This window comes from Bidens hawaiensis, unplaced genomic scaffold, assembly GCF_021521415.1.
Source record: "Bidens hawaiensis isolate Kalapana, Puna unplaced genomic scaffold, B.hawaiensis_p1.1 tig00003649_1, whole genome shotgun sequence".
NCBI lineage: Eukaryota > Viridiplantae > Streptophyta > Magnoliopsida > Asterales > Asteraceae > Bidens > Bidens hawaiensis.
The window spans coordinates 794,321-809,574 of record NW_027491208.1 but is presented as its reverse complement, the minus strand read 5'-3'; the positions used below and the strand labels follow the sequence as shown (position 1 = coordinate 809,574).

At 44.5% G+C, this 15,254-nt stretch overlaps 1 protein-coding gene across 1 annotated transcript; it reads right to left on the bottom strand.

The window, feature by feature from the left end:
* Positions 1-1,106, bottom strand: LOC143623950 (uncharacterized). The gene is made up of 3 exons (XM_077094732.1): positions 805-1,106; positions 593-721; positions 1-166 (listed from the first exon to the last, which is right to left on the bottom strand). The coding sequence occupies exons 1-3, from the start codon at positions 970-972 to the stop codon at positions 23-25; spliced, it is 441 nt and encodes a 146-aa protein (XP_076950847.1). The 5' UTR covers positions 973-1,106; the 3' UTR covers positions 1-22.
* Positions 1,107-15,254: the final 14,148 nt, after the last annotated feature.

The window sequence follows — 15,254 nt, the reverse complement described above, 5'->3', positions numbered from 1 at the left end:
ATGAGAAGATTACATATGCATTTCATAATTTACTTGATACGGCAAGGTACTTGGTATGTCGCCCTTGTGCGATTATTTTTCCAGTCCTTTTATTTCTGAATTCTACTGTCACAGCAACAACATCCTTCCCAACACGTAACATCTTTGCCTCTATTTCAATCTCATCCTTCAACAAAGTTGTAATATCGTTTAAATTTTATTTAGATAACAAGAGAAAACTAAAGAATTTTTATACATCAACAAAGTTGTAATATCGTTTAAATGTGTATTTTTGAGTTTTGCTCATTTTCCCTTCCATGTTTTATTTTACATTGTACATCGAACTCGAGCCTTAAGGCAGTACACATTGTCTAGCCGAACTTAAACTCATTTAAGGATTTTTTGGAAAAAAATAATAAAAGACCCGAGCTAGGACTTGAAAAAATGACTCAGGAGCCGAGTTAGAGCTTTAGAAAAGGAACAAGCCGAGCTCAGCTCATTTTCAGGACCAACTTTACATTTGGAAAACTAGGATGATTGCAATCTAACTAATTTCCATTTACAATTAAACCAAAATTTCAAAGGACTATGATCACGAAGAATATAAATATACCCCAACATAAGCAGCATCAAAGTAGGAAACATTAATCTCCACGGAAACATTAATTGTCGTGATTACTGATCCACCCACCAAATCCACCAGTGCCGCAGTCGCTCCGCCGTGCAAGGAATTATCCCTGTTCTTTAATTCCATTATTTCAAAACAGTAAAACTGCTTATTGGATTCGATCTAAATTCGCAAACAAGCATAATTAACGAACTAACCCGTAAAAGAGGCGGGACTTTCATGGAGCAGATGACCCGATCACATTCGACGAGTTCTATGTTAAGGCCAGACATGATCATTGGCTGGAACAACTTAAACGGCATGGAATCGGTTTCAAATGATGGTGTGGTGTTCTCCAAGTAGTTCTTGATCGATTCAAAATCCATATCCTTGTGTTTTGGATCTTGTTATTCTTGAAGCTTATTGTTTAAATGAAATGGATGAATCCCCATCAGCTCAGGTTTAAACACAGATCGTTGACTTTTGTCGGCACCGCGCCACAGCTAGAAAACAGTTTATTTGAGCCGAGCCTAGACATTTAAATAATCTAAACTAGAAATGAAACGGTGGTGGCCACGGTTTAGTTTAAAATTTTTTATTTTGCCAAAGGGATATTTTGTATTGATATTTTTTTCTATTTCTTTTCAACTCATTAACACCATTCATAATTTTTTTTCCTTCTAATATAAACTAAATTTACAAATATAAACAAGTGAAGAAACACGGATCCGATCCCCAGGTATGGGTCCTAGATCCAATGAGTCCACATGGTAGGATATGATAATTACTAATACAATATGAGCACAACTTCCCGAAGTCCAATGACCGAAACCTGCAAAACATACACCGTGAGTCTCGTTACGGGAAGGAAGAGGGGGGGGGGGGTCTTTCTGTAACCACCCTCCGGCGTGAGAATTAGTACAGTTCGTAAGAGAGAAAGTACTAAGACACAGACTAAGTGTAGTCAGAGTATAAGTGAGTCAGAGTGTATGGGAATGAATACCTCATGCAGGTTGACAAGGTATTTATAGCCGAAGGATGTGGGAAGGTGATTGGGCTAGCTGTCCTCTTCTAGAAGATCTTGATAACTGCCTGGACGTGTGCCCCTTTGTGATAGGTTGAGCTATACGTCCCATGTGCATGGGTATAACAACATGGACACGCGTCGCCTTATGATAGGATGGACCATGCTCTGGCCATGTGCACGGTTATAACAACCTAGCTAGGTGTCCTTCGCTCATTGGCTGGCGAGTCCCGTATTCTTCAAGTAACAATCGTGGACATTCTTCTAGAGGATAGTTAGTTGATGACAGCTGTCCAGCTGGCATGGCCTTCCGGTCGTTTTGGCGGATAGATTTCCTATCTCGCGGATGACTTTTGAGGGTGCCTGGATGCTTCTGCGTGTGGTGCGAGGACGTTCTTACTCTACCATCTTATGCGGGTGCATATGTCCCGCGAGTGGTATATGAGAGGTTCCTCTATGACCCGCGGGTGGTACTTAAGGATATTTGGGTCTTTTTGGTACCTTACCTCTATAAGTCCCCCCAGTCCAGTGTTTCTTCCGCGTGAAGTCTTTATGCGGGTGAAATTTTGGACTTCATGTTTTTTGGGGGTTTTTGAATTTTGAGGTTTGGTAGAAAATATCTTCTGTTGGTGTAGATATCACGAAAAATGGACAAGTTGACCACTCGCAGGCGCGTGAACAGGTGATGGAACGTTTACAACGGCTGTCACTGTACCCGACTGTGCAACTTTTTCTCTTTTTCGAATATCCCGCATGACGTGGCAGTCTTTGGTTGGGCGATGACTTTCTCTCTCCACTATTCATATCCCATATTAATTGCGATGGGTATAAATGGGAGGAGTTATCTTCTATTCGATGTTTTATCGCATTTGATTTCTGATTATCTTCCATTTTTCTTTCTGATAAAACATTGAACTTCTCGTACATCTTATTGCTATTTCACCAAATCCTTGCTGTAATGGCGACTGTTCAAACTCGAGCCTTGGGTTGATATTATTGAAACTTATGGTATACCGCCGGAATGGGAACCGGAATTTTCATTACCTGGTTCCATAGCCAGCCTGCCACCGCCTGGCAAAATGGTTGTGTATCCTGATTATTTCGTCTATGAGAATTTCCGTTTTCCCATAACGAAATTTTTTATGAAGGTGCTGACTGCATATGGGATCCATTTATCCCAATTGCATCCGCGTGCTGTTATGCGAATTCGTCATTACGAATTCGTATGTACAGCACATGACATGCTACCTTATCTTGACCGATTTCCGGTTTTTTATCGGTTCACCAACCGTGACGGTTGGTTTACATGCCAAGGTTTTTCCGACAGGAGTATTGGTTACGAAGTCGAGAAAGGATCCAAGGACTGGCGTAGCAAGTTCTTTTGGATATCCGAGGATGTGGTGCCCGTTACCATGGTCCGTCGTCCAGTTAGTAGCGCTCTTCCGGGCGTTGTCACGGCCGCTCACGAGGGTCATGATTGGTACCATATTTTAACGGCGGAACCAACGCCAATGCGAGCGCTACCTAAGGAGGCTCTTGTGTGGGCAGTCATGAGCTGTCAATGGCCATCTGAATTTATGGAGCCTGTTTTCATTGATTTGAATGAACGTAAGTTATCTTTTTTGTCTTTTCTCTTCCTTGAAGCTTTTCATGATTGATTTTTTATTTTTCCAGGTCGGGGTTCTATGCTTAACGCCCTTTCTGAGGATAAGGGTTGCGTTCAGAAAAGCATCCGTGATGCGGGTGACAGATCTATCCTGGAGAAAACCAAAAACCGATTTCTCTTTCCGACAAAGGTGCGGGCCGAACCTCTAATTTCAGACGCGACCTTTCAAACAGGTGTGTATGTTCTAAAACCTCCTCCACTTAATGCTCTTACTTCTGATGGGATGATCGACATTCTATTATCAAGTGATGACGATGACGATGCTTCTGAATTTTCTACCTCTCAAGAGGAGAGGAACTCTGATGATGATGCCTCTGAATTGTTCTCTGTCTCACATTTATTGGCAGAGTTGGAAAAGAAGAGGGCTTTTTCGTCCTTTAGGCGAGCCATGCGGGTGCAAAAACCGCGGACGATGGAGAAGGATCTTCGAAGAAGAAAAGGAAAACCCACCATCCCAAGAAGCCGCAGTACAACCTTGTTGAACGTATGGATACCGTGGAAGGTATGTATTTCACTTTCTATATTTTACTATTTTGGGATGTTAGCTAAGTATAGCTTTTTGTGCAGATCCGTCGATCTTTGGGGACGATGTGTTTGAGAAGTTACCATCTCCAACCCCCATGTCTGAGAAACCACCGTCTCCTCCGCCTGAGAAGGCAACAGAAGAAAGGCCGCCGACTCCTCTGATTGAGACTACCACGGAGGAGCCAGTCGTCCAGTCTGGGATTGAAAGTCCGTTTGACTATCTTTTTTAGAATGGGACTGCTACTAGTTTTCACGAGAATAACCCTACTGTAAATGCAGAGGGTTTTAGGACTGAGGAATCTCCACCTCGTCCTCCTCCATAATTTGCTTCCACTTCCTCACCTTTGACTACGGGTGAGGAAGGAAATTTTCGATTTGGACCATCCGTCCAGGAGGTTGGAGGGGGTTCATTGCAAGGTGCCCCTCTTCGTCTTGAATCTTCAAGTTCACGTTATTATGGGGATGCTAATCTGGGGGACAATTTTAACCTATTTTTCCCGCCATGGGATATTATTAATGGGTCCCGGTTTTCTGATCCCGGGACCTGTATGAGTTTTGTTAAGCACTGCGTGCCACCTGCTGAAATGGTGCACCAGCGTGACCGTTCCCGCCACGACCTTCACACGGACTTATCTTTTTACCTGGCTAATACTTTGGCCTGTAGCCAGGAAATATTGCGTGAATGGAGTACCATGGGCGGGAAGCTGGGTGAAGCTTCTCGGGCCGTTGAGGCTACAAAGAAGGAAGCTGAGGATCACCGCTTGGCGGCTAGTGCCACCAAGTGGAAACAAGCGGACGCAGAGATCGACCTTAGGGGTGAGCAAGATCGGAATGCTACTGCTGTATGCCAATAGAAGAAGGCCTGTGAAAAGCAGAACTCCCTTCTTGAAGCTGTCCGGGCTGAGGCCCAAAAGAAAAAGGAAGATTTGGCGAAGGCTCTTGAAGTTGGTTCGACTTTGGAAAGCCAGGCTTCCCGCCAAGTCAACCGAATTCAAGAGCTCGAGGAAGAGCTGAGGTTGCAGAAGGAACAATATGAACTTAAGGACAAAAGTGCTGCTGAAATGCAGTCTGCTTATGATTCCTTGCTGCAATCTCAAGCGGAGGTGGAAACTCGTGCTACTGAAGCTTCTGCTGATAACCAAAAGTTGGCTAACGAGATGCAGGAGCTGCAGAGTAGGGCAGAGAGCGCTGAGCAGGATCGTCAATGGTTCCTCACACGAGGACTTGACTCTGTAAGTTTTTTCCTCATTTGTTGTGTATTATATACTTCATGCCTTGATACTAAATGACTTATGTTTTTATTTTTGTCAGGTCATCCGCCATATCAAGGGGAGTCCTGAAATGGTTGAAAGCTTCGCTAATTTGATGACTGCCTCCTCCTCCCTCGGTCACGTGAGAGGATTTAATGAAGGGATGGTCTATGATCAAAGTAATCGCACTTTTATCGATCATCTGCTTTATGGACTTGATGTCAAGCAAGAGCGGGATATGCGGATCAAGGAACATGATGGTCTGATTTTCCCGCTCCAAAATATGCTTCCGGAGTTTGATGCAGCCAGTGACGGCGTGCAACAACTGAGGAGCTACTTGGATGATGAATCCGAGGAAGCCTCATCTAAGGATACTTCCCCCAAGGCTCCGGAAGATACATCAGCTTTAAATACATAGAATATGATAGACTAGATTTTTAATCTTTTGTAATTATTCTTCCACATATTGTAATTATCTTTTGATGTAATGGAAAGGAACTTTTTGTCTTTGTGAATATTATACTGTGAGTGTGATAATATCTTTTGAAGATACATTTGAAATTTGAAATTTCTACAAGTTGGATGATTTTGATGACGTGGCGGAGAGAGGAACTTTAAGGGACAACTGACAAGACGTGTATGACGCCTTTGAAAGTCTGTTCGCACTTTCTTGAATCTCCCGCCTGACGTGTCAATCATCCAACTGTCCGCAGTTTCTCTTTCTTCTGTCACTCCATCAGTCGCATTAATTGCGATGAGTATAAATAGATCACTTGTGGTTCCCATTTAACTCTTATCGTTTTCGAATTCTTCCTCTCTCAAACATTCAAAACTTGAATCTCCTGAGACTTATTTCCTCCTTATATTTGACCAGCATACTGCTTTAATGGCTGGAAACAAGAAGAATACTCCAGCCATTCATGAAGTTGTAGTGAATCTTAAAGAGAAAGACTATGACGATATAGTCAACGTATACGGTCAAGCACCGGAATGGGGGTCCGAACGTCCGGCCGACGGTTCAGTCGCCACCAATCCTCCATCAGGGAAGATGGCCGTATACGCTGATTTTTTTACAACGGGGGACTTCCGGTTACCCGTCACGAAGTTTATGAAGTCCATCTTGACATCATATGGTCTTCATTTATCCCAAATTCATCCCCTTGGGATGTTGCGTGTTCGACACTTCGAGTTCTGCTGTCGGGCCAACACCATTGAACCGACAATTGCCCGATTTGCTGTCTTCTATAAACTGACAAACCGCGATGGATGGTTTGGTTGGGCTTCCACCAAGAAGGGTCCTATTGGTACCGAGTGGTACCAGAGCCTTTATGACTAGAAGCCAAAGTTTTTCTGGATTCGGGAAGACGCAATCCTTTTTGCGATGGCTCATCGTAAATCGGATGACGTCTCTACCGTCGTTACAGCGACCACCGAGATTAATCTTCCGTGGTTTTCCACGCTGGTCAAGACACCAACACAACTGTGGGCGATTCATGAAGGAGCCCTGGTGTTCGCGAAGATGAGCCGTTTATGGCCATTTCCCAACTTGGAGCCATATTTCGAGAATTCTGATAAGAGTGAGTTTTTACTTTCACTGTTCAGACCTTCTTTACACAGTCTTAAAACTTTTTCAATTTCAGGTGAGGGCTCTATTCTTTCCACTCTTCTAGATAAAATGGAAGGCATGATGGTGTGTCGGCCTGTTCACCAAAATGAGTTACCATTCCTTGAACGTACCTAGAGTAATATTTTGTTCTCCACCGTTCATGTGGGAACCCGTGGTGTCCGAGGGCAAGTACGCAAAAGGTGAGAAGATCATCCTAAAGGTGAGGGAGTTCTGAAACCTCGACCTCTTACTGCTATGACTTCTAGCGGGGTGATAGTGCTTCTATCTTCCAGTGAGGAATTATCACCCCGTGATGAAGGAACTTTAACTGATACTATTGATTCTACCACTGTCTTGCCTTCGTTTATAGGTCTGACCCGGAAACTTAGCAAGAATCCATCCGCCAGTGGTACTGCGGGCGATGATGATATTGACGTCATTACTAAGGGTGATCGTCCAACAGTTGATAACACCACCTCGGAAGGTGAGCATCAAGCTGTTGATGCTGGTGTTTTCAAGGCGGCTGGAAAACGCAAGATTAATCCTGCCAAGGCTGCTCCCTCGAAGAAGTCCAAGAAGCCAAAGCCTGCTGCCTTGGAGGCGCGCCTGAACCAACTTGACTCGGAGGATATTTACTTCGGTAAGTTAAATTTTCCTTACATATGTTAACTGTTATGGATCATAAGTATATCTGATCTACCATTAAAGTTTTTCAGTGGCCTTGAAAGATTTCTCTGAAGATGTTTCAGGTCTGAAAAGCTCAACAGTGCCACTTCCTCCATCATCTCCTCCTCTTAACACCACCGAGGAACCAATCGTTGTGGCAGATGAGTCTCCCTTAAATAATAAGGAGGTTGATGATACTGATCACATCAGTATACCTTCCTTCAACGTTCATCACTTTAGGGATAAAGGGGGGGTGTGAGCACCTTCGCTTATGGACGTCAGACCTCCCCATCTCCTCAGGAGGAAGATCCTACTCCGCACCATCCACGTTGGTCTTTACGCCGAGATTCAAAGTTTCGCGACGTGGACGTATGTTTTGAATATCTGCGGGAAGGTCTTCCTCCCGCTGAAAAGGAGCGACATCGTCGCCGTATAAGCCAAGAGTTATTAAACTCAAACTCTTATCATATGGCGAACACGATCTCCACCAACCAGGAAATAACCCGGGACTGGTTGGCCATGAATGAGGAGTGGGATGAGCTGGCGGCTGCAGCGTCTGACGCGAAGGAGGAAGCCCTCAAGGCCATCAATGAGGCCAAGGAGAGTAGTCAAGCGCTGGAAGCAGAGAAGACTGCTCGTGCTGATTCTGAGGAAGCCATGGCTGTTCTCCAAAAGCAATTGGATGAACAAACCGAATTAATGAGGACTCTCCAGGCTGAGTCAGCAGCAAAGGACAAGCGCTTGGCTGATCTTGCCGCTAAGAGCCGGGAACAGGCCTTAGAATGTGCTTGCCACAAGATGGAACTTGTCCGAGCTAAGGCGGACAAGAAATGACTGCTAGCATAAGGGATTCCCAAGGTATGTACCCTGTTTTGTTGTAAATAATCTAAGTACTCAGAATTACTTATACTTTGTTATTTCAATAGGTCATCGCCGATGTTCGGGCGAGTGATGAACTTGGGAACTGTGTTGCTACCCTTATAAAAGCATCCAAGTAAGCTGGCCGTCAACTAGGTTTCGAGGAAGGCTATAAATTTTGTTCAGCGTCCAAGATTCCAGAGGAATACGTGTTGCACGGCCAAGATACTGTTGCCGTCCTTATTCAAAAAACTAAAATTTTTGATAACTTGAAGTTTTCTTTGGCGGAGCAGATATCTGAACTTGCGGACAACGAGGATAGCATTGAGCAGCTAAAATATCTCGTTGACCTTGGTGAGGAGGATGAAGAAGACTCAGATGATGCAGAAGGCGATAACGCGGAGCATAGAGATGCAGCGTTGTAAATATATTTTTTCCTTCCTTGTAATTTTAATTTCTTTGTAATCCCTTTTGATCAGTAATAAGAAGTCTTTGTTGTCTGGTACACTTTGTTTATTCTTTATAATATAAGTGTTTGTAGGATCTTCTTTGTGTGTCAATAAAGGATTACATAACAATACATGTCATAACTGACCAAAATAAAATTTCCATAGATGAGGCATAAGCCGAATTACAAAAGATGAAATTACATAACTTGTGAATATCTAATTAGGCACGCAGGCCAAAAAGAAAAACATACTACATGTAACACTTCTTCAATTGGGCCCCATTCCAAGTTCTAGGGATCTCAGTCCCGTCCAACTTTTCTAACTTGTAGGCACCTTTAGATAACACTTTTTTTAACTCTATAAGGTCCTTCCCAAGTTGGGGCCAACTTGCCCGGAGGCTTCATTGTTGCGGAAGATAAAATCTCCCGCATCAAACTCGCATTTCTGGACCCGCGAGTTATAATACTTTTACAATTGGCGTTTGTAATTATGCTCGCGGATCGATGCTAGTTCTCTCCTCTGTTCGAGGAGGTCAAGATTCATCCGGAGTTCATGATCATTATCGTCGATCAATAGAACTTGTGCGGACGGAATTCCAATCTCGGGCGGAATCATGGCTTCTGTGCCGTAGGTTAAGCTAAATGGGGTTTCAGAATTACTGGAATTCTTTTGGGTGCGGAAGGACCAGAGTACATGGGGAAATTCGTCAACCCATCCCGTTCGTTTAGATCCTAACCTTGCTTTGATTCCTTCTTTGATTGTCCGGTTGGTTCTCTTAACCTGGTCTTTTGCTTGCGGGTGGGCTACGGATGTGAAAGTTTGAGAGATCTGCAATTCTTTCAACCATTCCTGTAACCCACTGTCCGCGAAATGAGTTCCATTATCGCTAATGAGTTCTATCGGAAGACCAAACCGACAGATAATAAACTCCCACAGGAATTTCTTAACGGTTGCTGCTGTTATGGAAGCAACTGGTTTGTCTTCCACCCACTTCGTGAAGTAGTCGATGGCTACTATTAAGAATTTGACACGTCCTGGGGCTTCGGGGAAAGGTCCCATTATGTCGATAGCCCATTTCTGGAACGGCCAAGGTGAAGTGACTGGAACGAGCTCGTTCTTTGGTCGTAGCGTGTTAGGAGCATGACGTTGGCATGAATCACACTTTCTGATTTCATGCACAGCGTCCAGATGCATTCCTGGCCAATAATATCCGGCATTCATCAATTTTGCTACGACCATGCGCGGGTCAGCGTGAAGACCACAGATGCATTCATGAACTTCTCTGATTAAGTAGTTCGCGTCCTCGGCATCCACACATCGAAGTAGTGGTCCGAGGAAGGAACGTCGGTATAAAACACCGTCATGTATCTGATAGTTCAAGGCTTTGTGTTTTATCTTCTGGGTCACGGATTTTCCTTCCGGGAGGGTTCCCGATGAAAAGTATTCTATAATGGAAGTCATCCAGGATTCCACTCCGGTTTGAATCACCAAAACTTGATGTTGCGGAACAGACGGGCGGTCAAATATTTCAATGCGGATGTCTTTAGCAAAATGTTCGAAATTCTTTGAAGCCAGTTTACTAAGAGCATCTGCTAATTTGTTCTCACTTCTCTTTATGTGAATCACTTTGCATGAGGAGAACTGATGCATCAAATCTTTCGCCTGTGACACATATGAAGCCATTATGTCATTCTTTGCTTCGTATGTGTCGTTGATCTGTCCCGCAATCAACATGGAATCCACGCGGGCTTCCAAATGTTTCACCCCAAGCTTTTTGGCTATCCGTAAGCCTGCCAGGAAAGCCTCATACTCTATCTCGTTGTTAGTACTCTTGAAGTCTAACTTTATGGCGTATGTAAACTCGTGGCCTTCGGGATTGACTAACCTGAGGCCTGCGCCAGATCCCTCACTGCTTGAAGCCCCGTCCGTGAACAACAACCAAATTTGTCCTTGCTCAGGAGGTGCTTGGGGTTGCTGCTCAATTAAAGATTCTTTTTCTTTGTGTTGCGGGACTTCAGTGACGAAATCCGCCAACACCTGCCCCTAATTGCTGGCCTTGGTTTGTATTCTATCGCGTGTTCACCTAGCTCGATGGCCTACTTTGCCAATCGCCCAGACAATTTTGGCTTACTGAGAACGTTCTTGATTTTGTAACCAGTTAAAACGTTGATGGGGTACCCCCTGAAAGTACTTGCGGAGGCGTCGGGCGGCATAGACCAGTTGATGAAGGCCCAAGTATTGATGAACATGCCATGTTATATTTGGAGGCCCATGATCATGTCTCCAAAGGTGGCCCACGAAAACGGTCATAACTTGGCCCACGAAGCTTCGTTTCAGGCCCATTACCAGTCAAATTGAAGCTTGAGACGAGGAGCACATTGTGGCAAATGGCCTATGGTGGTTTGGCCTCTATCCGAAGCCCAGAAATGACTCCTAAATAAAGTTATGGGTCATTTTATGTTTTTTTGTCAGTTTTTATGTTTTTGTTTTTGGCTTTGTGTTTGGCCCATGGCCCATTTTAGGCCCATTTCGTATTTGAAACTCTATTTATATTATGTTGATGTAATCTGAAGAGATAGGCTTGAATTTTATAATAATTACTTTTCTCTTCATTTTCCCTGACCTTTGGGTGGGATTTTTAGGGTTTGGAAGTTCATCACGGGTATTCTTAGAATCAACGTGATTCGATCTTCATTTTGTTTATACCGCTGCATCACCAGTGCTAAGACAAGTTTTTCCAACATGGAATATCTTGTCTCCGGGTCTGACAGTGTTCTGCTAACGTAGTAAATCGGTGTTTGAACGTTTCTTCCATATCCCTCAACATTTAGTCTTCCTCAACACTCTTGATCACAAGGTCGTCCATATAAACCTCCAAATTTCGACCAATTTGACCTTTAAATGCTTTGTCCATCAATCGTTGATATGCGGCCCCCGCATTTCAGTCCGAAAGGCATCATTTTGTAGTAAAAAGTGCCTTGATCGGTACAAAATGCTGTTTTATCCTCATCACCCGCAGCCATGCGGATCTGATGATAGCCTTTGTAGGCGTCCAGAAAGCATTTGAATTTGAACGGTGCCACAACATCAACCTTGAGGTCTATTTCAGGTAATGGATAACAGTCCTTGGGACACGCCTTGTTTAGATCATTGAAATCTATACACATCCTCCATGTCCCGTTGCTTTTGGGAACAATAACCGGATTGGCGACCCAGGTCTGATATTGAATTGGAATAATAATTCCAGCCTGTAAGAGAACCTGAACTTGCTCATTCATTGCTTTTGTTTGTTCTGGACCCATCTTACGTTGTTTCTGAACGATCGGTGTAAACATCGGGTTTACCCTCAACTTGTGCTCCGGAATGCTCCGCGGGACACCAGTCATGTCCGCTGGTTGCCATGCGAAGACATACACTTTCTAGATAACAACTGTTTCATAAAAGTCCTTACTATCTCAGAGATAGCAGGTCCAATTGTTATGGTCTGATCTGGAAACTTCTTGTTCAAAACCCATTTTCCCGGTTCAGCCCGTTGAGATTGTTTTGGAATCTTGCTGGGCTTTGAACTTTCAGTTGCGAAGCAGTGTCGATTGACATGAATTATCGCTACGCCGGTGCGGGTTGGAACCCCTACCGCACCGTGAGCCGTGGACGGATGAGCATTGAAGTCACCAATTGCTTCTCGTCCTAAGATGATGTCATGTTTCGACGTTGCTGGCAGAACCAAGAATTCGACCTCTTTGGTCCTTGAATAAATTCCATCACTCAGGGTGACTGGGAAAGAAATCACCCCTCGCGGATGCATTATTTCCCCTCCAAATCCTGATACCGGAGCATGGATGGGTTTCATTATTTCTTTATCTTCTTCATCGAGTTGTTCAAAGCACTGTTCGTACATGATGTCCGATGTACTACCAGTGTCAAAGAAAACATATTGAGAGCGGTAATGACCGAAGAGGGCGGTGATAATAAGGGGGTTCTTGTTATTGGGACCTCCCTTGACTCGTGGAAAAATTACTGGTTCGTTTTTCCATTCCTCTTCGTCAAAATCTCTTTTCTTTCCTCCCGTCTTCCGTCCACCCTGGATCATATGGACGTTCAAGTCCTTGACTTTCTTTTTGGATGGGCCCTAGTTGTCCCGCATGGGAGCTTTACCAGTCCCGATTTTTCCATCTTTCACCAGGTGTCCAAGTTTCCCGGACTTCACAGCCGCCTCAATCTCGCTTTTCAAAGCATTTCATTCGTTCGTGTTATGCCCAACGTCATTATGAAACGAACAATGTTTTTTAGTATCAAGGAACAACCTCCTTGTAAGTGGTTGTGGCTTCCGAAAATTCACGTTTTCTGTGGTGAGAATTTCAGCGGGAGTCTTTGAAAGAGGAGTCCATCTGTTAGGACCTTGATTCGAGGGTCCTACTTTGTTCTTGTTGCCAATGAGAGATCTTGCATCGAATGGCTTCGTTGCTTCCGTGTTCGGCTGAAGTCTTGACCACATTGGCCCCTTTGCCTGTTTATTGGGTCGTGGAGTTTGAAACTCAACTTTGAATTTTTGTTTTGAATTATTATTCCCCAATATTTTTTAGTGTTGGCAAACAACTTCGCCGAAGTCATAATATCTTCCCATTCTTTCGGCATTCCATCCCTACCAGTGAGTGTGCGGATCAACTCGTCATACTTGACATTCTTGCGGAAGGCACCGCGAAGCATATCCTTGCTGATCCCGCCAATGTTCAGACTTTCGTCATTGAACCTGGTAATAAAATCTTCTATGGATTCATTATCCCGGCGGATAACATCCAGAATCTCTGACTGGTCACGTGTGTGCTTCTTCTATTGGCTGAACTGTTGTGAGAATTTCTTCACCAGATCATCCTAAATAGAGACTTGACTGTCAGGTAGCTTCTCGAACCATTCCCTCGCTGCCCCTGTTAGTGTCAATGCGAACATGTGACACCAATAAGGGAGCGTCCATCCGCTCACACCACCCACGGCCACGAAGTTCTGCAGATGATCACTTGGATTGGTCATGCCATTGTATTTACCTTTCGATGTAGGTATCTTAGCATTGACAGGAAAAGGTGCTGTCGCAATGCTTGCTATGAATTTCGACTTCTCGGCAAAGGCAGCCGGGCGGTAAGGTGTGGCGAACTTGGTCGGTTTGTTGGATGTAGCGAATCTGACTTCCCCTCACTGTTGGAGGAGGAGAGAGAGATCTCTGAGGAGACTCTTCATAAGTCAAAGCACGGGCATGATAACGCTCATTACGTACCCTGCGTTCGTATTCAGCCGCCAAACTTTCCTGTTTCACGCGGAGCCATTCCTCCGGAGATAGTGGCCCTCTAGATCTGGAATTATGACGACGAGCTCTTGCCAAATCGGAATCACCTGAATCATCTTTCAGATCCGGCACTGATTGATTTCGGCGAGTGTCTCTCATAATCCGTCCGAGGTCACCCAAATTAGAACCCTCCGGAGCCGTAACACGTCCCAAATCGGTGGGAGTTGGCCCAGCTGGTGCAACAACACGTTCAAGGGTACGACCACCAAGTGTTGTATCGGTGGTTCGTGAACCCGGAGCTGTACCACGTGCAAATATACTGGAAGCAAAACCCTAAGGCGCTTCAGTATTGACGACACGTGGAGTTTGTGCAGGAGTTCTCGTCGACCCCTCAGGAAGTTTACTCATACTTAAACGAACCGAAAAACCAACAAAAATTTGTGCTGTTCTAACACCAAAACGGATGGCGCCAATGAAGAAACACGGATCCGATCCCTAGGTATGGGTCCTGGATCCAATGAGTCCACAGGGTAGGATATGATAATTACTAATACAATATGAGCACAACTTCCCGAAGTCCAATGACCGGAACCTGCAAAACAGACACCGTGAGTCTCGTTACGGGAAGGACAAGAGGGGGTTCTTCCCGTAACCATCCTCCAGCGTGAGAATCAGTACAGTTCGTAAGAGAGAAAGTAGTACATAGACTAAGTGTAGTCAGAGTATAAGTGAGTCAGAGTGTATGTGAATGAATACTCATGCAGGTTGACAAGGTATTTATAGCCGAAGGATGTGGGAAGGTGATTGAGCCAGCTGTCCTCTTCTAGAAGATCTTGATAACTGCCTGGACGCGTGTCCCTTTGTGATAGGTTGAGCTATACGTCCCATGTGCATGGGTATAACAACCTGGACACGCGTCGCCTTATGATAGGATGGACCATGCTCTGGCCATGTGCATGGTTATAACAACCTGCCCAAGTGTCCTTCGCTCATTGGCTGGCGAGTCACGTATTCTTCAAGTAACATTCGTGGACATTATTCTAGAGGATAGTTAGTTGATGACAGCTGTCCAGCTGGCATTGCCTTCCGGTCGTTTTGGCGGATATATGTCCTATCTCGCGGATGACTTCTGAGGGTGCCTGGATGCTTCAGCATGTGGTGCGAGGACGTTCTTCCTCTACCGTGTTATGCGGGTGATCCATATGTCCCGCGAGTGGTATATGAGAGGTTCCTCTATGACCCGCGGGTGGTACTTAAGGGTATTCGGATCTTTTTAGTATCTTACCTCTATAACAAGGTACTTAGTATGCCTTCTTGTGTAATTACTTTTTGAGTCTTTTTATTTC